General features: G+C 49.8%; 1 protein-coding gene across 26 annotated transcripts in view; it reads left to right on the top strand.

The window, feature by feature from the left end:
- The window catches only part of LOC310660790 (uncharacterized protein), a 225900-nt gene that overhangs the window by 177551 nt on the left and 20529 nt on the right, over window positions 1–27820 (top strand). For 14 of the 26 annotated variants that reach the window (XM_083405907.1, XM_083405885.1, XM_083405910.1 and 11 more), the window contains 6 exons: window positions 6336–6439; window positions 10372–10596; window positions 14097–14274; window positions 16364–16423; window positions 16563–16879; window positions 21362–21490. In XM_083405907.1, coding sequence (XP_083262033.1) covers window positions 6336–6439; window positions 10372–10596; window positions 14097–14274; window positions 16364–16423; window positions 16563–16879; window positions 21362–21490 — 1013 coding nt within the window. The remainder of the gene's footprint in view (window positions 1–6335; window positions 6440–10371; window positions 10597–14096; window positions 14275–16363; window positions 16424–16562; window positions 16880–21361; window positions 21491–27820) is intronic. The other 12 variants (XM_083405898.1, XM_083405891.1, XM_083405888.1 and 9 more) reach the window with 4 other exon arrangements.

The following is a 27820-nucleotide window of genomic DNA, read 5'->3' as shown; positions in this document are numbered from 1 at the left end:
CTCTTCATCCCAATTTTCTCCTCACAACAACCCTGCAAGGTGGGCGAGTTCGAGAGGAGACATTGACTGACCCCACCCAAGGTCATCGTTGTGGCCAAGTGGTGATTTGAACGCTGGCCTCTCCCAGGTCCTAGTCCGGCACTCTAACCACTAGGCCACGTTATTTGGAGGGAGGGGAGCAAGGTGGGCCCGTAAGGGTTGCTGTGGGAAGTGAGTCAAGAAGTAAAGGTAAAGGGACCCCTGCCCATTAGGTCCAGTCGTGGCCGACTCTGGGGTTGCGGCACTCATATCGCTTTACTGGCCAAGGGAGCCGGCGAACAGATTCCGGGTCATGTGGCCAGCAGGACTAAGCCGCTTCTGGCGAACCAGAGCAGCGCACAGAAACGCCGTTTACCTTCCCGCCAGAGCGGTACCTATTTATCTACTTGCACTTTGACGTGCTTTTGAACTGCTAGGTGGGCAGGAGCAGGGACCGAGCAACGGGAGCTCACCCCGTCGCGGGGATTCGAACCGCCGACCTTCTGATCGGGAAGTCCTAGGCTCTGTGGTTTAACCCACAGCGCCACCCGCGTCCAACCCTTTAAAAAAAAGGTCATGTCCTCTCACACAACCCTGCATAGGATTCTGAAGGCATCCCAGCCCACTCCCTGCACCGAAACCGTGGAATCACAGGATTGTTGAGTTGGAAGGGATCCCGAGGATCATCTAGTCCACCCCCCGAAATGCAGGAATTTCAGCTAACCATTCCCTGCACTGGGAGTTGAGTGGAAGTCTGAAGCCTCCTGGCATTGCCCAAGTGGTTGCCTGGCCTTCGGCCCAGGCCCAGTTTGACCCCCCTCTATGGGTCGCTGTAAGTTACCTCTTTGGCCCTTTTATCGGCACATGTGGGACCAACATGGATAGCTGGCCCTGATGAATACTTGAGGTTCCCGATCCCTGTGGTTGTAATTCGTGGGCAATCATTTAATTTTATCCTGATTCTAATCTTTAAGCTGTATTTAAGCTGTATTTTAATCAATTGTTTGCTTGTGTTTTAATGTACAGTGGTGCCCCACAAGACGAATGCCTCGCAAGACGGAAAACCCGCTAGACGAAAGGGTTTTCCGTTTTTCAATGCGCTTCGCAGGACGAATTTCCCTATGGGCTTGCTTCGCAAGACGAAAATGTCCTGCGATTCTTGCGATTTTTTTTCGCTCCCCACCCCCTTTTTCTAAGCCGCTAAACCGCTAATAGCCTTTTAGCAGCTAATCCACTAATCCCTTAAGCCTTTAATAGCCGCTAATAGCGCTAATCCGCTAAGCCGCTAATAGGGTTGCTTCGCAAGACGAAAAAACCGCTAGACGAAGAGACTCTCAGAACGAATTAATTTCGTCTTGCGAGGCACCACTGTATTTGATATTTGATGCTAGCCGCCCTGAGCCGGGTCTTGGCTGAGGAGGGCGCGGTATAAATAAAAATTTACTTACTTACAACGCCAGTTCCTTCCTGCCCCTCTCACGTAGTGCCAGGTACACGGCTCCTTTGGCATGAGCTCTGTTGGGCATTACCTTCTTGGCCCAGAAAGAAACCTACATTGCAGCAGATCAGCTCCCTCCTTTGGTATTGCCAGCTCATGTGCCAAAGGGTTTTAGGTGTTCCTCCCAGGGGAATGTGCTCTCCTTTTTTCCTCCCCCCGGTCCCAGTCAGCCAACTGAGCCCTTTCCAAACCCAAACGTTGCTGGAAGATTCAGGGCAGACTTAACAGAGGTCCTCCTTCGCACACCTCATAGTTAAAAACCATGGGATTCGCTCCCAGAAGAGGTGTTGATGCCCACCAATTTGGAGGGCTTTAAAAGCGGATTTGACACATTTATGGGAAGAGAAGACTTTCAGGGGCTATTCCCTCACTGCGAGAAGCCAAGTTACAGGGAACCAGGCAGAGAGGGCCTTCTCGGTGGTGGCACCTGCTCTGTGGAACGCCCTCCCATCAAATGTCAAAGAGAAAAACAACTACCAGACTTTTAGAAGACATCTGAAGGCAGCCCTGTTTAGGGAAGCTTTTAATGTTTGATACATTACGATATTTTAATATTTTGTTGGGTGCCACCCAGAGTGGCTGGGGAAGCCCAGGCAGATGGGTGGGGTATAAATAAATTATTACAGTGGTGCCCCGCAAGACGAATGCCTCGCAAGACAGAAAACCCGCTAGACGAAAGGGTTTTCCGTTTTTCAATGCGCTTCGCAGGATGAATTTCCCTATGGGCTTGCTTCGCAAGACGAAAATGTCTTACATTTTTTTTCACTCCCCACCCCCTTTTTCTGAGCCGCTAAACCGCTAATAGCCGCATCCGCTAATAGGGTTGCTTCGCAAGATGAAAAAACCGCTAGACGAAGAGACTTGCGAAACGAATTAATTTCGTCTTGCGAGGCACCACCACATTATTATTATTATTATTATTATTATTATTATTATTATTAATTATTATTTGCCACGATGGTTCTGCTCTGCCTCCACAGTCAGAGGCTGTGATGCTTCTGAATCAGTTTCTGGGGACCACAAATGGAGAGAGAAGGAGCACGACATGTGGGCTGGTGGATGTTCAGAGAGGGATCCTCCTCTTCTCCAGTTAGACTTTAAAATATGTCGGGGACCGCCAGTATCCTAGGATGCAGTTCACATCACCCTTGATTACTGGCGGTGTTGGCTGGAGTTGATGGGAGCTGGCGGTTGCTTTTGCTTCCTCTGTGCAGCATGAAGCATTTTTCCACATCACGTCGTCCTGGGCATAAGGCGGCTTCCTGCGATCTGGTCCGTGTCGTGATATTAAGAACTTGCTATGCTTCGGGAGCAGTTCCTGTAGCAGGAGGAAGATCCATTGTCCCTCCCCCGTTCCATTCCCCTCAACTGCATTTACCGTATTTTTTGCTCTATAAGACTCACTTCTTCCCTCCTAAAAAGTAAGGGGAAATGTGTGTGCATCTTATGGAGCGAATGCAGGCTGCGCAGCTATCCCAGAAGCCAGAACAGCAAGAGGGATTGCTGCTTTTGCTGCATAGCGATCCCTCTTGCTGTTCTGGCTTCTGAGATTCAGAATATTTTTTCCTTGTTTTCCTCCTCCAAAAACTAGCTGTGTCTTGTGATCTGGTGCGTCTTATAGAGCGAAAAATACGGTAACTCCTAGCAGTTGCATACCTCCAAAATCCTTCTCTTCCTGGCTGCCACCCGGCGCCGCCTTCCTTGAAGTCTCCTAGCTGGTGTTTCCGGCTCCTGGGATCGCTGAGATGAGCTCTGGAAGAGCAGAGCTGCGGGATCAGTCCAGACCCCCTTGCTAATGATCTCCTGTGGTCTGCAAGCAAAGTCTCTGCATCCGCACGCCAGTTATGGTTAGAACCGAGCGATGGAAAGGGACTTAATGTGTGCCAATGTGTTCAGCCTCAGTGCATGGCAATGTGAAGGCTTGACATTTTGGAATGTGTTCTGAATGGATGCAAATCTTAAACGCCATTCGGCTCCACGTTTATTGGGGCCTGGGAGATGGGCACGGCTAGATCATGGCGCTTCTGACGACTTTTGAAATCCTGCGTAGGCATAGTACAGGAGGCATTCTGAAAAACCCTCCAGCAGCCGTGGCTTCTGATTTTTTAATCTTATTTCTTTAGATTTCATTACGGTAAACTAAATAATACCCATAAAGAAATAATATTAATAATACAACAAGTTGAAGGCAACATACAGCTGAATATCATCATTAAAGTTATTCCAAAATATTACCCATATATACCTATTTTTCCAAAAATCTGCTAGTATGGATTTAATAAGTTCATTTAATAATGTTTACTATCAACCATCTACCGCACAATTGCACTCATTTCACACGCTAGCAAGGTTATGCTTAAAATTCTTCAAGGAAGGCTCAAGCAGTATGTGGACCGAGAACTCCCAGAAGTGCAAGCTGGATTTAGAAGAGGCAGGGGAACCAGAGACCAAATTGCAAACATGCGCTGGATTATGGAGAAAGCTAGAGAGTTCCAGAAAGACATCTACTTCTGCTTCATTGACTATGCAAAAGCCTTTGACTGTGTCGATCACAGCAAACTATGGCAAGTTCTTAAAGAAATGGGAGTGCCTGATCACCTCATCTGTCTCCTGAGAAATCTCTATGTGGGACAAGAAGCTACAGTTAGAACTGGATATGGAACAACTGATTGGTTCAAAATTGGGAAAGGAGTACGACAAGGCTGTATTTTGTCTCCCTGCTTATTTAACTTATATGCAGAATTCATCATGCGAAAGGCTGGGCTGGATGAATCTGAAGCCGGAATTAAGATTGCTGGAAGAAATATAAACAACCTCAGATATGCAGATGACACAACCTTGATGGCAGAAAGTGAGGAGGAATTAAAAAACCTTTTAATGAGGGTGAAAGAGGAGAGCACAAAATATGGTCTGAAGCTCAACATCAAAAAAACGAAGATCATGGCCACTGGTCCCATCACCTCCTGGCAAATAGAAGGGGAGGAAATGGAGGCAGTGAGAGATTTTACTTTCTTGGGCTCCATGATCACTGCAGATGGTGACAGCAGCCACGAAATTAAGAGACGCCTGTTTCTTGGGAGGAAAGCAATGGCAAACCTAGATAGCATTTTAAAAAGTAGAGACATCACCTTGCCAACAAAGGTCCGTATAGTAAAAGCTATGGTTTTCCCAGTAGTGATGTATGGAAGTGAGAGCTGGACCATAAAGAAGGCTGATCGCCGAAGAATTGACGCTTTTGAATTATGGTGCTGGAGGAGACTCTTGAGAGTCCCATGGACTGCAAGAAGATCAAACGCATCCATTCTTAAGGAAATCAGCCCTGAGTGCTCACTGGAAGGACAGATCGTGAAGCTGAGGCTCCAATACTTTGGCCACCTCATGAGAAGAGAAGACTCACTGGAAAAGACCCTGATGTTGGGAAAGATGGAGGGCACAAGGAGAAGGGGACGACAGAGGACAAGATGGTTAGACAGTGTTCTCGAAGCTACAAACATGAGTCTGACCAAACTGCGGGTGGCAGTGGAAGACAGAAGTGCCTGGCGTGCTCTGGTCCATGGGGTCACGAAGAGTCGGACACGACTGAACGACTAAACAACAACAACAACAACTATCAACCATTCCCCCCCCCAATCCATTTGCGTATGGTAGAAGATATACTCCCCCCTTCCCCAAATTCTAGCTAGCATCATCTTAGCAGCAGTTAAAAGGTTGATTACTGTTTCTTGATGGTTTTCCAGGATAGCATCCCTTTTAGATAGGCAAGTAAGAATATTTTAGGGTGGCTTCTTGGCTGGTATCCACTCAAAATGGGTTGTAGAGTAACATCAGACACAAGTGGAAACTGAGCTCATAGAATCCTAGAGTTGGAAGAGACCACAAGGGCCATCGAGTCCAACCCCCTGCCAAGCAGGAAACACCATCAGAGCACTCCTGACATATGGTTGTCAAGCCTCTGCTTCAAGACCTCCAAAGAAGGAGACTCCACCACACTCCTTGGCAGCAAATTCCACTGTCAAACAGCTCTTACTGTCAGGAAGTTCTTCCTAATGTTTAGGTGGGATCTTCTTTCTTGTCGTTTGGATCCACTGCTCCGTGTCCGCTTCTCTGGAGCAGCAGAAAACAACCTTTCTCCCTCCTCTATGTGACATCCTTTTATATATTTGAACATGGCTATCATATCACCCCTTAACCTCCTCTTCTCCAGGCTAAACATGCCCAGCTCCCTTAGTCGTTCCTCATAAGGCATCGTTTCCAGGCCTTTGACCATTTTGGTTGCCCTCCTCTGGACACGTTCCAGTTTGTCAGTGTCCTTCTTGAACTGTGGTGCCCAGAACTGGACACAGTACTCCAGGTGAGGTCTGACCAGAGCAGAATACAGTGGCGCTATTACTTCCCTTGATCTAGATGCTATACTCCTATTGATGCAGCCCAGAGCTCATAGCTTGTTGTCAAGGCAGGTTGACTTTTGCTCTTCGTGGGCTGAAAATGGAAGGTTTGGGGTGGTGGTGGAAACAGATCTACATGCCGTGCGCTCCACCATTTCTAGATTAAGCTTAGCAAAGCCAAGTTTGCTGCCTAAACATGGCAAATCCCTCTAACCAGCATGTAGAAGTCCACTCCCAGTGTGATGGGAAAACTTTGCAGCACCCTGCGGTAGTGAAAGAGGCACCGATACCTGTCCCTTCAGCTGCACTCTTTGAGCTCTGTCCAAGCTCCTTTGGTGCTGTCATACAGCCTCTGCTAAAGGCCTGTTGTTGATGCATGGAATCTGAGTGCATTTTTAAATTAATTTCCTTTGTTCCTTCTTTGCTTCGGTCAGCAAAACCAGAAGAGATAAAACCAGCCGCCGAGGTCACCACAGCGAACGACATCGCGGCCCCTCCAAGCAAGGAGCTTCCGCCGAGCCCCGATAAGAAAGCCAAGGTGAGGGTCGACCGTGTTGGGCTTCCAGCGCTGCGGGTTTTGGTTCTCGGCACCCTGCTTTCCCCCTTTTTGCTTCTTAAGCCAACGATAAGTTCTGTCCTCTGAGCTGATGGGCTCCCAAGAAAAGTAGCCCAGTTTGATGGCACTCAAGGCTGTCAATCCCATCCCTAAGCTCCTCATTTCTAACCCAGTGGTGGCTGTGAGAAGAGTCCCGGCACAAATGCTGAGCAGTTTTTGTGCAGTTTTCTTCCCAATGTCTGCTCTGTACCCAGCCCTGTTCTGCGTGCTTGGAGGAGTCCTCAGACATAAGTAGGAGTGAATTGTGTTGCGTCAAGTTGGAAATAAAGAGCTGTCAGGTGTGCCTGCAGGAGCCAGGCCCCTGTGACCAATAGGACTCTGCAGGACTGGGGCCTTCAGCTGAACTGCTCACGTCATCTTTTCCCTCTGCCAGTGGAGGTAGACCAGGGACGAGGGAACCTCCAGATATGGTTGGACTCCAACTCCCTTTCAGGAATGATGCGAGCTGGAGTCCAGCGTCACACAGACGGCCACAGTTCCTCCGTCCCTGACGCTGGCAGTACTGAGCGAGATGAACCAGTGGTCCGATTCTGTATAAAGCAGCTCCCTGCGTTCTGACAGCTATCACCATGTGAACAGGTTGCCCTTTCTGGAAAATAGGTCAGGAGCAAGCCAGCCAGCGGTAAATCACACAGAGTCAGTGGTGTTAACACATTATTAGAAAAAAACAAACTGCACAGGTGTGTCAGGCCTAATGAGCACAGCAACAACTCTTCCTCTGTAGGTCTTGCCCCAATGAAACAGTTGCAGAGACTGTCTTAAGTTCCCTCATCTCCAGGGTTTTTTCCAGGCAATCGGAGACTGTGCCTGCATGCAGCCTGCCACTTCTCCGCCGGTTTCAGCCCTCTTCTGGTTCAGGGAGACAAAGGGAGAGAGGAGCTTATCGCAGCAGGAGGGGGAGACACCTGTGAGTCTTCAACCGCCGGACTCCTCTCTGCCTCTTGGCCTCCTTCTTTGAACCAGAGCAGAACTCAGCATATAGTTAGCAGAGTAAAAACATATTGCAGGATTCCCAAAAAAATAGACTAGAGGCAATTAATACTTCATCCAGCAGAGCTTTACTGCTACTGAAGGCAAATGAGCAGAATGGTCACAAATCCAACACATTCAGGATTGGCCCTGTCTATAATAAATCCAGTTGCAGCAGACTTAACTTAAACTTACAATAACTTATAAGAAGTCTGAAGCTTAACACTATACAGTGGTACCTCGGGTTACATATGCTTCAGGTTACATACGCTTCAGGTTACAGACTCCGCTAACCCAGAAATAGTACCTCAGGTTAAGAACTTTGCTTCAGGATAAGAACAGAAATCGTGCTCTGGCGGCGCAGCGGGAGGCCCCATTAGCTAAAGTGGTGCTTCAGGTTAAGAACAGTTTCAGGTTAAGAATGGACCTCTGGAACGAATTAAGTACTTAACCTGAGGTACCACTGTACACACAACACCAGAAGGAAAAGAGATAGAAAGAGAAAGTGAAACCCAGGCTCCTTCTGGCGTTGTTATTATAGTCAGCATGACCTTGACAGAAGAGATCACATAACCAGTTTCCACCAGCTGTATTCAGCTTCTCTGAAGGAATAACCCAAACACCAGGAACCTCCTGCTTGTATCTTTCACACAGAGAGGCTTCCATTTTTATTTTTATTTTTTATAATAATATTTATTAGGTATTTGATAGTTACAGAAAGAAAAAGAGTAAAAAAGAAAAGAAAAAAACAGTAAAAAAATTTAACCAACAATACATCAAAAATAGAAAAAAAAACAATACAGCAAAACAACAGGGGGAAAAAACAAAAACATTTAAAAACACATCCAAATTTCATTTCTTTATCTTTCATATGCTTGTTTCCTCGACTTCCTCACGCCTCCCTTTTTTGTATTCTAGTTCAAATTAGCTGGTTCAGCAAATCCTTTCCCTCTTTCTCAATTTTTGTTCTATAATTTATCTCAACACAGTTTAACTTTAAATTTTCCACTTTAGCCCATTAACAATCAATTTTTATATAATTCTTAATAACACTTCTGCTAAAACCATATAACTTCATTCCAATATTCTTCTAACATTCATTAATTTTGCAATATTTCTGTAAATATACTTTAAATTTTTTCAAATCTTCTTCCATCGACTCTTCTCCCTGGTCTCGGATTCTGCCAGTCATTTCCACCATTTCCATATAGTCCATCAGCTTCATCTGCCATTCTTCCCGGGTGGGCACACAGAGAGGCTTCCAGAACCCTCTTGAATTAAGTAGAATAGGACAGATCTAAAAGCACCAGATCAGTACTTTATGCACTAAGAAATGCAAACTGACACTTCTCTCTGCCACAGACTCTTCCAGTTCACTAAGCCCTCTTCAGCTTCCAACACCTCCTCCTCGCCATCTTCTCCCTCTGACCACTCCACCAATCCCTGGGCTCTGAGCCTTCTTCCCCCCATGGGCTTCCCCATTGGTTCCTCCCCCATTCCTCTGTGTCCAACCAGGCCATGGCACCCAGTATACAGTGGTACCTCGGGTTAAGTACGTAATTCGTTCCGGAGGTCCGTTCTTAACCTGAAACTGTTCTTAACCTGAAGCACCACTTTAGTTAATGGGGCCTCCTGCTGCTGCTGCGCCACCCGAGCACGATTTCTGTTCTCATCCTGAAGCAAAGTTCTTAACCCGAGGTACTATTTCTGGGTTAGCGGTGTCTGTAACCTGAAGCATCTGTGACCTGAAGCATATGTAACCCGAGGTACCACTGTATACTTTGATTGGCAGCAGCTGAGAAAGGGTCATTCTTCTCACCTGCCACCTGAGAATCTTTTCTCCAGGTAAGCTGGGAACTGATCTTGGGACCCATATTAAGGAATATGGGAATCTGCCTTATACCGAGTCAGACCACCCGTCCCCCAAGCTCACTGTTGTCTACACTGACAGGCAACACCTCTCCAGGATTCCAGACATGAGCCTATCCCAACCCTACCAGGAGATTCCAGTAGGATTTGAACCTGCATGCAAAGCAGATACTCTACTCTTGAGCTACAGCTGAAAAGAGATGGCTCTTCTCTGCTGCCCCTTGGCAGGTCACCCCTGTTTCTCAGTTTACCAGGAGGCCTGTGCAGACACAGGGGCTGCTGTGGTTTTTTTTCTGGATGTAGTTACAAGGCTGTTGTGATCATAGAATAGAATCATAGAATCCTAGAGTTGGAAGAGACCACAAGGGCCATCGAGTCCAACCCCCTGCCAAGCAGGAAACACCATCAGAGCACTCCTGACATGTGGTTGTCAAGCCTCTGCTTAAAGACCTCCAAAGAAGGAGACTCCACCACACTCCTTGGCAGCAAATTCCACTGTCGAACAGCTCTTACTGTGATATTTGACTCTACCAAAGATCTCATGCGATGGGCTGATTCTTAGAGAGAGGTTGACTCCGCAAAGTCCAGCATGGATTGGGTGCTAAACAGGAACCTAGGAAGTTGCCTTAATTCCCAGACGGACCACTGGCCCATCTCGCTCTGTACTGTCTGCACTGACTGGCAGCTGCTCTCCAGGGTTTCAGAAAGGGATCTCTCCCAGACCTTTGTGGAGCTGCTGTTGGGGGCTGAACCTGGACCTTCTACGTGCCAGGCAGACGTCCCTCCACTGAGCAGTCTCCCTTCCCTATATGGTGCAACATTTAGTCCTCCTCCCCACGGCAGCTCTTTCCTTAGGCTCAGAGAACCGCATGCTGCCATCTTTCCTTTTCGACTTGTTTCTTTGCTCCCATTTCTGCCGCTCTGACCTTTTGTTTACCATGCGCTTTTTTTCTTTTTGTTACGTCCATTTTTTGCTTGTGTGTGTGTTCTGTGTGTGTGTACGTTTTGACACCAAGCCTTCAGCCTCCACTTCGGCAACAAAGCCTGCAGCAACAGCAGCAGCAGCGAAAACCAAGGGCGCCCCCACTGCTGCCGCTGCCCCTGCCAAGCGGCCGGCGTCCACCACTACGCCAGGCCAAAACAAAAAAGCCACCAGCCCTACCGCAGCCACCACCCCCAAACGCCTGGCGACGAGCGCCGCACGACCCTCCTCCTTAACTCCTAAAGAGCCCAAGCCGAAGGTAAGTCGCTTTTGAGCAAGGGGGGGGGGTTGTGGCCTTAGGCTGTTGCCATCTGGGCTGTTGGCATCTCCTGCTCTGTCCCTGGATAAATTGCCATTTCTTTGTCCTCCCGTTCAGTGGTGCACCATTTGTCCTGCCGCCACGTCAGGCCTTCCAGGAAAGCACATGGTGCATTTCGCCTGGAGGGTGCATCGCCGCCAAATACAGGTCCAAAATCCACTCAGGATGAAAGCTAGGGTGTCAGGGAAAATCGTAGACTTGGAAGGGACCCTGAGGATTATCCCTAACCCCTTGCAATGCAGGAATATGCAGCTGTCCCATAGGGGGATCAAACCCGCAACCTTGGCGTTATCAGCATCACGCTCTAACCAAGTGAGCTATCCAGGTCTCCTTAGCTTTCTGCACAGAGAGGGTTTGTGTGTTAATAGAGGGGGGTTCGTTAGCTTCTGCCTTGCCCTTGTACAGCTCAGGAGGGAAGAGGATGAGGACAAAACTAGAATTCGGTGTCTCTGGCGCCACCTGCTGTTGGGCTCCCTTCCTTCCGCCCTACCAGTCCCAGTGGGTGCCAGCTGCCAGGGCCGGCTCAAGACATTTTGCTGCTTGAGGAGGACGACAAGATGGTGCCCTTCCCCAAGGCCCTTAGAGGAGCCAATTGGACCAGCATCTTACCCCAATACTGGTCAAAGGAATGCATCTTCCACTGCGCTTGACGGCTAGCATAGGGATTGCAGAGCACTCACAGCTCTGGCCCCTCAGCATCTGCCACCTGAGGCAGCTGCATCACTCTGCCTCATCACAGGGTCGGCCCTGCCGGCTGCTTCTGGTCCCTCCGTTCTCTGGGTGCGGGAGGCTGGGTGGTTCAGCAGCCCTGTTAAAAGCCGAAACGAAGGGATGAGCTGTCCCTGAGCAGGAGCCATCGGAGCTTACATTTTAATGGAAATGCGGCCCTTTAGGTAAGTAACCTTAGCTGACGGTTCCCGGTTCCCATAGTTACCAGGCCTCACTCATCAAAATCCTGACACTTTTTATAATTGACTTAGTGTGCCTGGAAACCAGAGCGGGCAGCAAGCATAGGAGAACACTTTGGATCTTTGCCAGGAAAGGGCTGTTTAATCCCAAAATATGTCACCGGTTCTAAATTGCTGCTCAGCAATCAGAATCGACTCTAAAGTATTGTGCAAGGAAAGGAAACCTGTCAAACAAATAAATTTCTCCCCCTCCCCACCAACCCCCCCCCCCAGTGTTTCTTTGCTGCATCAGTTGTTCATAGATAAATTGATCATTGCCCAGAAGTCCCAGATGGTCTCGGACAAACACCATCTAAGCCTGTGGAGCAATTTTCTTTTTCTGCCTGTAATTAAAAGAGCTTCCTCTTGGCAGATGACCAGGGAAAGGAAGAGGGAGAATGAGTGATTCCAGTGAGCGGAAAAGAGCCAGGGAACGAAGAAATAAATTAATTAAAGGCAGCGCCTTACTTATTTTATTGCATAAGATTTTTACACCACCTGATAGTGAAAAAGGGAAACGGCCGAAACAACCCTCAAAAAAGACAAAGCAGTAGAATCGTCAAGAAGAATTTAAAACGTCCCAACAAATGAAATCATCGATAAACTAAAAAATACATCAGCATTCTACATGCCTGGTTAATCTTGTCTGCACTGGTATCAATAGTATCAAGTGTAGGTCCTGCCACACTAAAAGAAGTGGTCAAGTGTCTTCTAAAGGAACGGCTCCTGTGTAGGCCCTCCGTGAGCAGAAATTAGCCTGTCCCTGCGGACGCGGGTGGCGCGGTGGGTTAAACCACAGAGCCTAGGACTCGCTGATCAGAAGGTTGGCGGTTCGAATCCCTGCGATGGGGTGAGCTCCCGTTGCTCAGTCCCTGCTCCTGCCCACCTAGCAGTTCGAAAGCACGTCAAAGTGCAAGTAGATAAATAGGTACCACTCCGGCGGGAAGGTAAACGGCATTTCCGTGCGCTGCTCTGGTTCGCCAGAAGCGGCTTAGTCCTGCTGGTCGCATGACCCGGAAGCTGTACGCCGGTTCCCTCGGCCAATAAAGCGAGATGAGCGCCACAACCCCAGAGTCGGTCACGACTGGTCCTAATGGTCAGGGGTCCTTACCTTGCCGCATCCCACAACCGAGTTTTCTTTCTCACCCCCCAGTCTTCGATTTTACTTCGTCCCCTGGAGATTCTGGGGAGGGAGCTGGGGGGACTTCAAACCTTCATACCCCTGCAAGCCTACACACATATAAATGGTCTTGACTCCTGTTAAGTAGGGAAGGGCGAAACCCTTGTGATCCCTCAGTTCTCTGCCCCTTTAATACAAGCAAAGGCCTCCTACACTGGCTCCCAGTACATTTCCGAGCACAATTCAAAGTGTTGGTTCTGACCTTTAAAGCCCTAACCGGCCTCGGTCCAGTATACCTGAAGGAGCGTCTCCACCTCCATCGTTCAGCCCGGACACTGAGGTCCAGCTCCGAGGGCCTTCTGGCGGTTCCCTCCCTGCGAGAAGCCATGTTACAGGGAACCAGGCAGAGGGCCTTCTCGGTGGTGGCGCCCACCCTGTGGAACACCCGCCAGATGTCAAAGAGAAAAACAACTACCAGACTTTTAGAAGACACCTGAAGGCAGCCCTGTTTAGGGAAGCTTTGAATGATTGACAGACTATTGTATTTTAATCTTTTGCTGGAAGCTGCCCAGAGTGGCTGGGGAAACCCAGCCAGATGGGCGGGGTATAAATAATAAATTATATTATTATTATTATTATTATTATTATTATTATTATTATTATTATTACTATTATTATTATTATCCTTGACCTCATTTGACCACAGATAATCTGTTGTCTTTTGCTTGAGGTTGGAGACAGATTTAGGATAAAAGATAGATTTTTTTGTTTTCAAAAATGGGGTTGGGGTTATCAGCCATTACTTGCTGTTGTAGTTCCTTTGAGCCTGAAACCTACGTACCCCTTAGGAGAGCCTGATCCAGCTAAGTCTGCTATCTCCTCCTACACTCCACCTTTACGATGGTCCCTAAATGGAGACCTTGTGGCCTTAGCCTCAAGCAAACTTCACCCACCCCTTTGCTGAACATGCAGCTTATGGGAGAATGGCTTCGAAGTTTGCTCACTATCTGGGGACAGTTTGATTGGCTGCTGATACAGAATGTGCCTGCCCATTGATTCTATTCACCCCGCCCCCATTAGATTAGGATATCTTGATTTAAGCCAAGTTCTGATTTCCTCCTGAAAAGAGAGACTTTCCCACATGTTATGGGAAGAGCAGGGAGACCCTTGCAGGGAAAAGCTGCAGACTTTGCGACTCACTATAGATCTCTTTCCGTGAAGCCCACCCAAGGTTGCAAAGCTGAAGGTGGTGCTGTTGGGCATGCAACTCTTTCGCAAGGAAAATCTGAACAAGCATCTCAGATGGATGAGAGGTTGTCTTAAGGCAGGAGAGCTCTGTTTGACTTGGGTCCTTCTTGTCCGTTTCTTTCCAGGGGACAGATGCAAAGAGCCCCGATAAGCGGACCTCCCCTTTGAAACCCCCATCCGCTACGACTCCTCGGCCGGCCACAAAAAGCAGCCCAGCCACTCCCAGGCCGTCGACGGCACTTGCAAGTGCGAATGCGCCGGGCGCAAAGAGCATGGCCACTTCGCCACCCAAGAGGCCCTCCAGTGAGTATTCCTCTGCCCCAAACTTGCCGGGAAAAGGGACGTTTGTTTTGGAAGCTGCACGCTCTTGCATTGCGGCTTTGCTAAGTCAGCAACCTAGGGACATGTAGCTCAGTGAGTAGAGCCTCTGCTTTGCATGCAAAAGGTTCCGGGTTCAGCACCCAGCGGCATCTTCAGGTCTGGAAGCGTCCTTTTTCTGAAACCCTGGAGAGACACAGCTGGTGAGTGTAGCAGACATGGCCAAGCTAGATGGACCCAGCAAGAAAGGACTTCTCCTTTCGGTTCATTGTTAACCTGTGGAACTCTCTCCCACAGGAGGCAGTCATTGCCACCAGCGTAGATGGCTTTAGGAGAGGATGAGACAGATTCATGCAGGTGAAGGATATCAATGGCTACAGTTGGCGGCCGCAGTGCTTCTGAACGCCAGTTGCTGGAAACCCTAAGGCAGAATAATGTCCCTTGTGCCTGAATCCTGCTTGTAGGTTTCCCAAAAGAGGCATCTAGTTGGCTACTGGGAAATCAAGATGCTGTACTAGAAGGTCCATTGGCCTGATCCAGCAGGCTGCTATGTCTGACTCCATCTAAGGCAGCTTCTAATGTATTTTTGTGTGTGTTAAATGTCAACCCCAGGGACTGAGGAACAGGACCTCGCTGTTAGTTAGCCCAGCCTGTGTACAATCTGGGCTGTATGCTGCTTCAAGCTTAAATTCCTAAATCTACCGGTAGAGACATATTAGACTGAATCTCATAAACCAACCATGCTCTGTGTATGGTTTGCTTGATAAATAGCACTATGCAGAACTTCTTGTCGTTTCCCACGGTGAGCAGAGCAAGGAAAAACAAGCAATTCTTGCAGTGTTTACACTGGGTCATCACAGTCGAGGATTTCTTCTTCGTCTTACGAGTTTCCCAGTGGCCCCGGCCTCCACCGCTGCCTGTGTACCTTTGTCCAATCCAGCAAGTCGGTTTCTCACTGCTTTGCTGTCGGTGCAGGATTTGATCTACCCTGACGCTGAATATATATGAGTTTCCCCTGCCTTGTGTGGAGCGTAGTGCATTGCGAGTTGCAATTCTTAAGAGCAATGTGTCTCTTCATATCAGAGAGAGGGAGCGAATGGCCAACTGCCTTGGAGGCTATTTTGGGCTTAGAAGAGATGGAAAACGGTGACAACGCTAGGAATTGCATTTTAAAATGGCTAGGTTAGAGCCATTGAAATAAATAGATTTAAGTAACAAATGCATTTATTTCAGCAGGTCTCCTCTGAACATAACATAGTTTGTGTCTCACCCCTAGCATTTGTGTTGCCTGCTTCAATTGCACATTCTCTCTTTCTTTGCTTTTTTTATTGATTCATATATGCTGCTTACATCCCAAAATGCCTATGTAGATGGTACACAGTTAGCATCCAGGAGGCAACATGATGTGGGTGGTGGAGCCCAAGGTGGCATGCTTTTTTAGCCTCAAAACAACCCAGAGAGGTAGGTTAGGCTGAGAGAGCGTGACTTGCCCAAGGTCATTCAGTGAGTTCCCTTAGCTCAGCGGGGATTGGAACCTGGGTTTCCCGCGGGTGGCGCTGTGGGTTAAACCACAGCGCCTAGGGCTTGCCGATCAGAAGGTCGGCGATTCGAATCCCCGCGACAGGGTGAGCTCCCGTTGCTCAATCCCTGCTCCTGCCAACCTAGCAGTTCGAAAGAACATCAATGTGCAAGTAGATAAATAGGTACCACTCCGGCGGGAAGGTAAACGGCGTTTCTGTGCGCTGCTCTGGTTTGCCAGAAGCGGCTTAGTCATGCTGGCCACATGACCCGGAAGCTGTATGCCGGCTCCCTCTGCCAATAAAGTGAGATGAGCACCACAACGCCAGAGTCGGCCACGACTGGACCTAATGGTCAGGGGTCCCTTTACCTTTACCTTCCCTAGTCCAGCACACTAATCACTACACCACGCTGGCATGACAGAAATGTAGGGTGTTGGGAATCCTGACAGGGGCGGTGGGAGCCTGCTTAGCGGTGGCACCAGCAAGGCCCTGCCATGGACTGACCCTGGCAGAGCAGAGGTTCAGCTCGGCTGCTGTCTTTGTGTGTTGTGCAGCCATCAAGACAGACGCAAAACCTGCCGATGCCAAGAAGACCATCGCAAAATCGCCATCAGGTAACCCGCTCTCCCTGCTTTGCTTCCTGCTTGCTTCTTTGGGTGGCCACGTGGGGATTCTTCGGGTGGCTCTGCGGCTTCCCCTGCTGACGGCCCTCTCTTCTTCTTCTTCCTCCTCCTCCTGTTCCTCCTTCGGCAGCTGACCTCAGCCGTCCAAAGAGCGCCCCGGCCTCCACCGCTGCCAAAAGCAGCGCCACCACCCCGACCGCTGCTGCCCCTGGCCTGCCCGGAGCAGCCGCTAGCCGGCCCAAGCCAGCCACGCCCAGGCTCTCTGGGACTGGGAGCTCTGCCGCTGAGCCCAAGAAGGCGTCCACGCTCAAAAGCGCACCAAAAACCAGCCCCATTGCCAAGCCTTCCCGGCCCCCCACCAGTAGCGTGTCTGCCCCCGACCTGAAGAACGTCCGCTCCAAGATCGGCTCCACGGACAACATCAAGCACCAGCCTGGCGGAGGACGGGTAAGTCCCCCTGGCCCATATCTCTCTGGGCGATTGGTTGCCTGTGCTCACATGCCACTCTCCCAGCGATGATGGATCACGACTCCCATGATCCCTGTCTCTTGGCCATGCTGGCTGGAGTGGATGGGAGTTGAAATCCAGGGTGCTACCCTAGCACAGTGGTGGGGAAACAGTGGCTTTCCAGGTGCTGCTAGACTACAACTCCCAGCAGCCTTAGCCAGCATGGTGAATGGCTAAGGATCATGGGAGTTGTAGTCCAGCAAAAACCTCGCAGAGAGCTGCAGATTGCTATGTCCTTCTTATAGAAGGAGCTGCTGCTGCTGTCCTCAAGCCCATCACACTTGCTGTAGCTGCCAGCCTTAGTTCTTTTCTGCAGCAGAGAAGTGGGTGTTTTGGATCTGGAAATGCAGAGCTCAGACCTCTGGGGGGTTGCTTTCAGAGGAAAGGATTTGATCCAGCCAGGAGAGTGCTTGTAGGGTGGGCAAAGAGCTTTTTGACGTGGCTCTCTTACAGAGTCCCCTTTTGGCCGCCGCTGTGTTCTGCAGGTTTGGCTAATCCCCAAATTTTCAGGGTGAGAGATCGGGCCCTCCGTAGAGGTGTCATCTTTGTGTGGCCAAACACATCTCAAATTATTGAGCCTCTGCTTGCTCTCCGTTTCTCACGGACAGCATGAAAGAACAGGTCTCTGTTTGGATTAATTTTGTGACATCCCTCTTGCGGGGGCAGAATCAGGGCCATAAATCTCCTGGGGTTCTTATGTTGCCCTGGTTGGCTGGACCTCAAACCCAATGTTTACTTGGGGCAACCAAGGGTTTATTATTTATTTATTTATTATTAATGCACTCACTTCCCCTTAAGTAACAACCCACGGACTCTCCCCAGCCTTAAATCTGCTAACATGTTGGAAGAGATGGGTTGAAATATTGGGGCTTTAGATCTCTCCCTGTGGATAAGTGGCGGGACGATTTGTGTGCCCCATCTGCAAGGATGGAAACGTCAGCACCCCTAAAAGAGATTTTGGGTCCCACCCACAGGGGAAGAGTTGGCTGTGCTTAGCTCTCAACTCCCTTCCAAACCAGGATCAGAAATTGCATCATTTTCAGCAGTGCCGAAGGGAACGGTAGTGGCCATATCAGTGTCCAAAGAGTCCAGTGTTCCCTTCAGAGCTTCATTGATATGTGCATGGCCCAAGGCTTGTCAGCCAGATTCTCCAGTGGTTGAAATGTCCTGTACTTCCTGAGGATCAGGACTAGCATTATGAGGCCTCAGACAGAACACCCACTTGAGGTCAGCGCACACAAATTAACGTGAGATTTGTCTATGTATAAATACATATGTTGAGTCAGAAGGGGCAGGTGGGGCTCGTCTGCCTGGGGAGGTAGCTCATCTAGGAGGAGGAAAACTGACCCTAAACCTCCGCTGCTTTGTGGGATATGTTTGCAAGAATAAAGGGCTAAGGAGTAAACCGTACACCAGGGGTCTGCAACCCGCGGCTCCGGAGCCACATGTGGCTCTTTTACGCCTTTGCTGCGGCTCCAGGGCGGATACTAGCGAGGGGAGGAGGCGCATTGTGCGCCCCGACACTCCCCACTGTGGCGGGCACTGTACTGGCTGTGACGTCACATGGGGGCGGTGCGTGCGTTAGTCACACACCGTCCCGACATCACCTTCCTAGCCCGCTACATTGTAAGGGGCATGTATGCTGGTCACTGCATTGAAAGGGGGCATCTATGCTGGTCACTGTTTTGAAGGGGAGTGAAGAACACACACACACAAAAAGGTAACTTGTTAATTTAACGTTTATTTCTATGAGGAGGAGTAATTCTGAGGGGTCAAACAAAGAAATAATAAAAAAGTGACAAAAAAGTTATTTTTATAGTGACGAGTTTTGCGGCTCCCAGTTGTTTTTTTTCTTCGGATACGGGTCCAAGTGGCTCTTTTTGTCTTAAAGGCTGGTGCTGGATATATTGCTCTGCTTTCTTTTGAACCAATGAGGTCGAGAGGGTGATCTTGTTGTCTAGGCAGCCCAGCACCTCCAGACACAGTGCCCCGGCTTGCCCCCGAAGGTGGTCGCTTTGGTGCTGCTAACATAGTGGTTTAACTTCCACCCTGAAGCTGCACTTCGTTGTCTCTTGAGACAGATGGGCGCCAACAACAGCAATTGAGTCAGACCATTGGACGCGGGTGGCGCTGTGCGTAAAAGCCTCAGTGCCTAGGGCTTGCCGATCGAAAGGTCGGCGGTTCGAATCCCCGCGGCGGGGTGCACTCCCATTGCTCGGTCCCAGCGCCTGCCAACCTAGCAGTTCGAAAGCATGTCAGTGCAAGTAGATAAGTAGGGACCGCTTACTGGCGGGAAGGTAAACGGCGTTTCCGTGTGCTGCGCTGGCTCGCCAGATGCAGCTTTGTCACGCTGACCACGTGACCCGGAAGTGTCTCCGGACAGCACTGGCCCTCGGCCTCTTGAGTGAGATGGGCGCACAACCCTAGAGTCTGTCAAGACTGGCCCGCACGGGCAGGGGTACCTTTACCTATTGGTCCACCCAACTCACTATGCTGGCTGACATCAGCTCTGCAAGGTTTTAGACAGGGACATTCCCAGACATACCTGGAGTTTCCATTGGGCATTGGACCTCGGATGTTCTGAACGCAAAGCATTCTCCACCTCTGAGTTACGACGACCTTCCCCTTTGCTGGCCCTTCCTAAAGCTGGTGCAAACCAGCCCTTAGCCACATTTAAGAGAAGCTGAAACAAAACAGTATTTTGACATGTCCCACAAGAAAGACCAGTGGGAAGAAAGGAAGGGAGCAAGACTGGCTTGAGCTGCTTTTGCTGCTGCTGCTGGGAGCCAGGATCCAGAGGGGAGACCCTCTGAATCCTGACACCCCTTGGACCCTAGAGCTTCCACAGTCAAGAGATGTATTTTAATGAAATGCATGTTCACAGCCTAATTGTTCTCTCCCAGTTGGCTGCTCCCTCCTGAATCTGCCTTGTGATGCATTAGAAGAATTGGTGATGGAGCAGGTTGCCTTGTCTGTAGGTGCCTTTACTTCAAAGAGCAGGAAGGCGGCCCCTGCTCCTTAGACGTCCGCCAGCATCAGACACCGGCAGGGAGCATCTGGCTTCCTGCAGTGGCTGCTGAGTCTCTGGCCTGTGTTTCCAGGCCTGAAACTGCTCAGTACCATCTGCACCATTGTCTCGTCGTTCCCTAGGGTGGGCTTGAAGCCGTCAGCCTTAACAGAAGCCAGCTTTGGCTGCAAGAATATTTGGGGGTTAAAAGCCTCCCCCCCCCCCCAGTGGCACAGGAAACTTACCCAATGCCAACAACAACCCGGTGTTTCTTTAAAAAGTAGGAACCCCAGAGGACAAATGGTTTTGTGGGCTTTCGAGAAATTAATTCCAACTTTCATCCAGGGACTGTTTTCAGGGTGGAGGGGTCTGGGTCAAAAGACTGTGCAGTTTGGATATTGGTGGATAGCAAAAACGGGTGTTCCGTCTTGGGAGACCTGTAGCTTGGAAGAGATTAATAATAATAATAATAATAATAATAATAATAATAATAATAATTTATTTATTTATTTATTTATTTATTTATTTATTTATTTTTTACTTAATTATTTATTTATACCCCGCCCATCTGGCTGGGCTTCCCCAGCCAGTCTAGGCGGCTTCCAAAAAAAATATTAAAATACTGTAATACATCAAACATTAAAAGCTTCCCTAAACAGGGCTGCCTTCAGATGTCTTCTAAAAGTCTGGTAGTTGTTTTTCTCTTTGACATCTGGTGGGAGGGCGTTCCACAGGGCAGGCGCCACTACCGAGAAGGCCCTCTGCCTGGTTCCCTGTAACTTGGCTTCTCGCAGGGAGGGAACCACCAGAAGGCCCTCAGAGCTGGACCTCAGTGTCTGGGCAGAACGATGGGGGTGGAGACGCTCCTTCAGATATACTGGACCGAGGCCATTTAGAGCTGTACAACATCCTTAGATTAGAAGTTGTGGCTTGCATTGCCCCTGGCTGAGCGACTGCCACATTTTGCCCCAAGCCAGAATTTGGGGTGGAGAGCCATTTACCAGACTCCCCAGTTTGTGCCATGCTGCTCTTGAAGACTCTCTCCAGGCTTGAACATCACACAGGTGCTGCTGTGACCATCGTGGACAGCAGGGGAAGGGTCCCTACTTTGTGAAAGGGAGACCCTTCCCCCCTTGGCTAGCATTTCAGGTGTGGGGGGTCTTCCACCCAGGTCTCCCAGCTCCAGGCAAGGGGGCTACTTTCTTGAGCCATTGCCCTGAGCTTCTCCCCCTCTCCCGCCCCGTCAGACCACCACCTCCCACCTGTGTGCGGGTCCCTCCCTGGCCTGTCGGATCCCCATGAATGTTGTTTTAGACATCCAGCCGCCCTCCTCCCCCCATCATTGCTTTTCGTTTCGTTATATTTTTATTTCCTTTCATGATGCAAAAAGTCACCCTCCATTTGTCTCCATTTAGGCAAAAGTAGAAAGAAAGGCAGAGTCCGCCGGGGCTGCCCGGAAGCCCGAACTCAATGCAGTATCTAAAACGGCCCCCACTAAAGCGGCTGTTTCAAAAGAGGGCGCCCCAAAGCAGCCCAATGGGAAAGTGAGTTCCATTTCAGACTTCTATCACTCGGGAGAGGCGAGAGGCAGCTCTTCCGCTACGCTGCACTTTTCATTTCCTGCTCCACCTGCTCCCGTCCCATGTTTTGGGTCACTTTCCCTTCTCTCAGCTCTCTACACATCTTTGTTTCCTGTCTCCCCACTCTTGCCGTTGACACTCTCTTCTTCCCGGATTCCCACCCCCCTTTCCTTTGCACGCACCTTCTTTGTTGTACATCCTGCCCTCCTGCCAGCGGATTTCACGGAGAGCCATCCCGCAAACATCTTCCCGAATGTGCCTTGACACGGAACACCAAGCCCAGTGGCGGCTGGTGCTCGTTGGATCTGGGAGGCCAGCAGTAGGTGGCGCCAGAGATAATGGCAGGCAGAGCTAACAGAGTCTTGCTCCTCTCTGCCGAGTCCTACAAGGGCAACATGGAGAAGGAAACTTGGAGAGCCCCTGGGCTGGATGGAAGTAGGAAGGGGGACCGATGGGGACTGATGAAGGACAGGCTGAGGTTAGCTGGGCTTTGCCCCAATGGAGCAACCTTCGCTGTCCCAGCCCCATGTGTTTCTAACGGCAGGAGGGTGCTCAGAGACCATCCTCAAGGTTGCAATGGTGAGGGGAATTGCTTGGCTCTGCCTTCCGACCGAGAAAGGAGGTTGGGCTGCTTCCCACCAGCACCCGCAGCTTCCCAAGAATCTGCCAACCCCTCCATCCCTGAGAATTTTCATCTCCTTGCTGCGTCCTGTAAAGCCTGTCTGTGACGAGCCTGAGAACGGTATCTAATGCACATTCGTAGCAGCGGCTTGCTGTAGGATAACACCTACAAATTTATGTTTGTGAGCGAGGAACTGTCACCGCGGAATGCACCTCCATGCCACACGAAAGCAGTTCCAGGTTACGCCCGCTAGCTTTCTGTGTGGAGGGCATGTCTTCGCACAGAGGAACGCTCCTTGATGCGAGTCCCCACCTACAGTATCAAGTGATAACACACACTGGCCACCTCAAAGGGAAGCAGGGATTTAGTTCCGCTGGACTCAGGGAGACAAATCTCCCGGGAAGAGGCTTCTGATGTCCTCTGGTTGGTCAAATCCCCAGCGTTGGAAAGCAAGAGTATTTTGGAGAGAAATCTTCTCGCTCCAACTGCTGCAAGGACTTTCCAGCTTCCAACATTTGCCGTTTCATGGTGGACGATGTTTCTAAATAGCTTATGCACAATCTCTCTCTGCACCAGGAGTGGGGGGGGGGCTTGACCTCTGACCTTCCAGGTGTTGTTGGACTGGGATTCTTGAGCCACAATTCCTACAGTGCAGGGGGGTTGAACTAGATGATAAGGTCCCTTCCAACTCTACGATTCTATGGTCCAATTTCCTCAAGCGACAAGCAAGGAGATTCCGACTAAAGATCAGGAAGAACTTTCTGACGGTAAGAGCTGTTCAACCGTGGAACGGTCTCCCTCAGGACGTGGTGGACTCTCCTTCCTTGGAGGTTTGTAAGCAGAGACTAGATGGCCATCTTCCATGGATGCTTTGCCTGAGATTCCTTCATTGCAGGGGGTTGGACTAGATGACCCGTGGGTCCCTTTCAACTCTACGATTCTCTGATTCTGTGACTGCAGCTCCCAACTTCATTAGCCCTTGGCTGTGCTTGCCGGCGCTGGTGGGAGTTTACATGTGTTTATTTTGACACACAAGACACATTGGTGTAGAAAACGGCTGCTGGCAAACCAGCTGTAGCCAGATGCACCCTAAAGCACACTCGGGCAACCTTGCACTGCCAGGTGCTTTGGAGTTGCCAGCACCCACTAGCCTCAATAGAAGGGCATAATAAACAGAGTCACCAGCTCTGGCCTGGCACCGCCAGGGCCTGTGTGTTCCTCTGTGCTTTTGTCCGCTCAGGTTGGGCTTTCCAACACAGCCCTTTTTGTCCGGCTTCTTAATGGCCTCTGGGACGTGTTTCAGTTTGTCCAGGACATGGACAATGCCCCCGACTGGCTGGCATCAAACCTGACCCCAATTAAGTCGGACTTGGGTGATTTGTCAGGACGTGGCGATGCCTCCCCCTGCTCCCCAAGGCTGGCCTCTGCCAGCAGGAAGACTCAGCGCTTCCAACAGAGCTGGAGCACTTGGTTTCGAAAGGGCAAGCAGCTGCCAGGCTCAGGGAAATTTTTCGGAAGCCCAGGGCGCCTTTTGCTCAGAGGGATGAAGAGGAGAAGGTGACTGTTCTGGGAGAAGCAGCCCAGGTGGGTTCCTCTCCAAAACCAGGACTGCACAGCTGCCACCTTTTACATCTTGCAAAAAGCATCTTAAAAAGCAGAGACATCACCTTGCCGACAAAGGTCTGTATAGTTCAATCATGGTTTTCCCAGTGGTGATGTATGGAAGTGAGAGCTGGACCATAAAGAAGGCTGATTGCCGAAGAACGGATGCTTTTGAATTCTGGTGCTGGAGGAGACTCTTGAGAGTCCCATGGACTGCAAGAAGATCAAACCTCTCCATTCTGAAGGAAATCAGCCTTGAGTGCTCACTGGAAGGACAGATCCTGAAGCTGAGGCTCCAAGACTTTGGCCACCTCATGAGAAGAGAAGACTCCCTGGAAAAGACCCTGATGTTGGGAAAGATGGAGGGCGCAAGGAGAAGGGGACGACAGAGGACGAGATGGTTGGACTGTGTTCTCGAAGCTACCAGCATGAGTTTGACCAAACTGCGGGAGGCAGTGGAAGACAGGAGTGCCTGGCATGCTCTGGTCCATGCGGTCACGAAGAGTCGGACACGACTAAACAACAACAACAACAAAGCTCCAGCTTATCCTTGTAAAATGTGTGGCTCCGCCTTTGCCAACGTGGCCCCCACCAGGGCTACAACATAACACCCCAGCCTGTGGCCCATCCAATCCAGCGTCCTGTTCTTACAGAGGCCAGTCAGATGCCTGCAAGAGGCACACAAGCAGCACCTGAGTGCAGCGGCAGCACTCTCACCCCCTGCCATTCCAAGGAACCCCCTGCCATTCCAAGAGGCAGCGGAGGTAGAACATAGAGAGACAGTGTGGCGTAGTGGTTGGAGCATCAGACTGCTAGGACCGGGGAGACCAGGGTTCGAATCCCCACTGGGGCCTGAAGCTCACTGGGTGATCTTGGGCCACTCACTGCCTCTCAGCCTCACATGCTTCACAGGGTTGCTGTGAGAATAATTGGGAAAGAAGATAACTGCGTATACAGTGGTACCTCAGGTTACTTACTTAATTCGTTCTGGAGGTCCGTTCTTAACCTGAAACTGTTCTTAACCTGAAGCACCACTTTAGCTAATGGGGCCTCCCGCTGCCACTGCGCGATTTCTGTTCTCATCCTGAAGCAAAGTTCTTAACCCGAGGTACTATATCTGGATTAGCGGAGTCTGTAACCTGAAGCGTATGTAACCGAGGTACCACTGTATCGCCTTGAGCTCCTTGGAGGAAAGGCGGAGTATAAATGCAATAAATAAATAGATAACATTAATACTTAGATTAGATTAGGGTTTCCCAAATTTGAATCTAGCTTTTTTTTTTTTTTAGACTACAGCTCCCATCATCCCCAGCTAGCAGGACCAGTGGTCAGGGATGATGGGAATTGTTGTCAAAAAACGGCTGGAGACCCCAAGTTTGGGAAACCCTGGATTTGATAGGTAGACAGACAGACACACACAGAGAGAGAATCATAGAATCCTAGAGTTGGAAGAGACCACAAGGGCCATCGAGTCCAACCCCCTGCCAAGCAGGAAACACCATCAGAGCACTCCTGACATATGGTTGTCAAGCCTCTGCTTAAAGACCTCCAAAGAAGGAGACTCCACCACACTCCCAGAGAGAGAGAGAGAGAGAGAGAGAGAGAGAGAGAGAGAGAGAAGCTGATAGCACATCTCCATTCAGCCCAGCCGGTAGTTTCGTGTAGGGGTGCATTGCAATCAACATTTTCTTAGCTGGAAAGCCTATGCAGGAAGTGGAATTAGTGCTTCGTGTAGCTCATATGTGCTGTTCTGCATGCACATACCTTTAGTGATTCCCCATAGGAAATGATTAGCCGGCTGTTAACCAGAGTGCTTCCCTTGTAAGTTCAAAACACAAAGGTGAGTTGAGTTGCCTGCCCTTTTTAGAGGGCCAGAATGTTCAAACATTCCTGAAATCCAAGCCTTTGATACAGGTCACCTCTCTGCATATGACGCCCAGGGGGGATAACAGTCTTTCTTGGCTGCAGTAAGAACAGCAGTTTTGTGGCACTTTTAAAGACTAACAAATTTCATTGTGTCATAAGCTTTTCTGGCCAGCCCAAAGGACTCTTTGTTGCTTCTCTTGAGGCACAAACAATAAAAGGGCATGAAAAAGGAAGCCCAACAAAGCAGGTCTTTAATACAGACAGGCCTAGTCTTAACCCCTTAGACACATTTCAGCCAAAGACCGGGGAGGTTTTAACAGGGCTGCCGGCCTACAGCTCATCAGGCCCGTTTGAAGGACCATGAGGGCACCCAGAAGGTTGGGAAAGTGAGGGGAAACGAAAGAAAGTACTACTTCACACAACACATCTTTAAAATATGGAACTCACTGCCACAGGAAGTAGCAGCAGCTGCCCACTTAAATGGCTTTAAAAGAGAATTAGGCATGGAGGTAAAGCTGATCACAGACTACAGTGGTACCTCGGGTTACATATGCTTCAGGTTACATGCACTTCAGGTTACAGACTCCGCTAACCCAGAAATAGTACCTCGGGTTAAGAACTTTGCTTCAGGATGAGAACAGAAATTGTGCAGCAGCAGCAGGAGACCCCATTAGCTAAAGTGGTGCTTCAGGTTAAGAACAGTTTCAGGTTAAGAACAGACCTCCAGAACGAATTAAGTTCTTAACCTGAGGTACCACTGTACTAGCCTAGATCTGGGCATCATGGAATAGAATTGTAAGTAGAGTTGGAAAGGGTCCCCAGCAATGATAGATGGGGAGAGAGCTGTTGCACCCTGGTGCTTCTCAAACTTTCCACTGGGGCATCTGTTTGGCCACTGAGAACAGAGTGCTGGATGAGGCGGGTCCCCTTTGACCTGATCCAGAACCCTCTCCTCTTATGTTCTAAACCAGGTATCTCATTTTTGCCAGAAAGCAAAGCAGAAGTCTGGGGAAATCACACAGCCCCCTCCCCATACCCTGTTAAGATTCTGGACACACCTGCAATCAATAAATACATAGACACTAGATTAGCCTTTCTCAACCTGTGGGTCCCCAGTTGTTGTTGAACTACAACTCCCATCACCCCTAGCTAGCAAGGCCAGAGCTCAGGGATGATGGGAGTTGTAGTCCAACAACATCTGGGGACCCACAGGTTGAGAACCGCTGCACTAGATGATACAAAGCCTTCTCCTCTTGGCGCCTCTGGGTGATGTGCCCTGGTCCTTGCAAGGTACTCGATAATGCCAACTGAGATGTGATGCTTTTCAGGGGGTTTTTTTGCATCCGTTTGCATTACGCAATCCAGAGGCAGGCAGAGGGAAGGCTGTGGGACCCCCAAGCACCTGCTAGTCGCTGGGATCCTTGCACAGAATGATGGACACCTTGGCCTGAACTCATAAGGCACTTCATGAAATCATGGAATCGTAAAGTTGGAACGGACCCCCAAAAGTCAACCAGCCCATTGCCATGCAGTGCAGAGGAATCGCAGCTAAATCACTTCTACTTAAGCAAGACTGTATACTCAAGGCCATGCAGCACAGATCAGTGGCAGCCTTAACTGTGTCAACGGCACCCCAAGTTCTGTGTTCTTCCTTTGCAAATTTAAACCACGTCAGTCTATCATGTTGAAAAGTGGACCATACCAGACTCAGTGGAACCAACCCTAAAACAGGGAGCATCCAGATAGGTGTGTTTTTTGTCCTCATGCACACAAGGCTTGCGGGACGCGGGTGGTGCTGTGGGTTAAACCACAGAGCTTAGGACTTGCCGATCAGAAGGTCGGCGTTCGAATCCCCGCGACGGGGTGAGCTCCCGTTGCTCTGTCCCAGCTCCTGCCCACCTAGCAGTTCGAAATCACACCAGTGCAAGTAGATAAATAGGTACCACTCCAGCGGGAAGGTAAACGGCATTTCCGTGCACTGCTCTGGTTCGCCAGAAGCGGCTTAGTCATGCTGGCCACATGACCCGGAAGCTGTACGCCGGCTCCCTCGGCCAGTAAAACGAGATGAGCGCCGCAACCCCAGAGTCGGCCACGACTGGACCTAATGGTCAGGGGTCCCTTTACCTTTACCTACACAAGGCTTTCTCCCCCTACATCCACACGGCATTCTTGCCATCAATATGCCAGCCCTGTACTCCCTTTGC

This window comes from Podarcis tiliguerta, assembly GCF_965153285.1.
Source record: "Podarcis tiliguerta genome assembly, chromosome: 12".
Lineage (NCBI taxonomy): Eukaryota > Metazoa > Chordata > Lepidosauria > Squamata > Lacertidae > Podarcis > Podarcis tiliguerta.
Note: the sequence above shows the minus strand (reverse complement) of the source record. Positions and strands in the feature narration are given on the sequence as shown.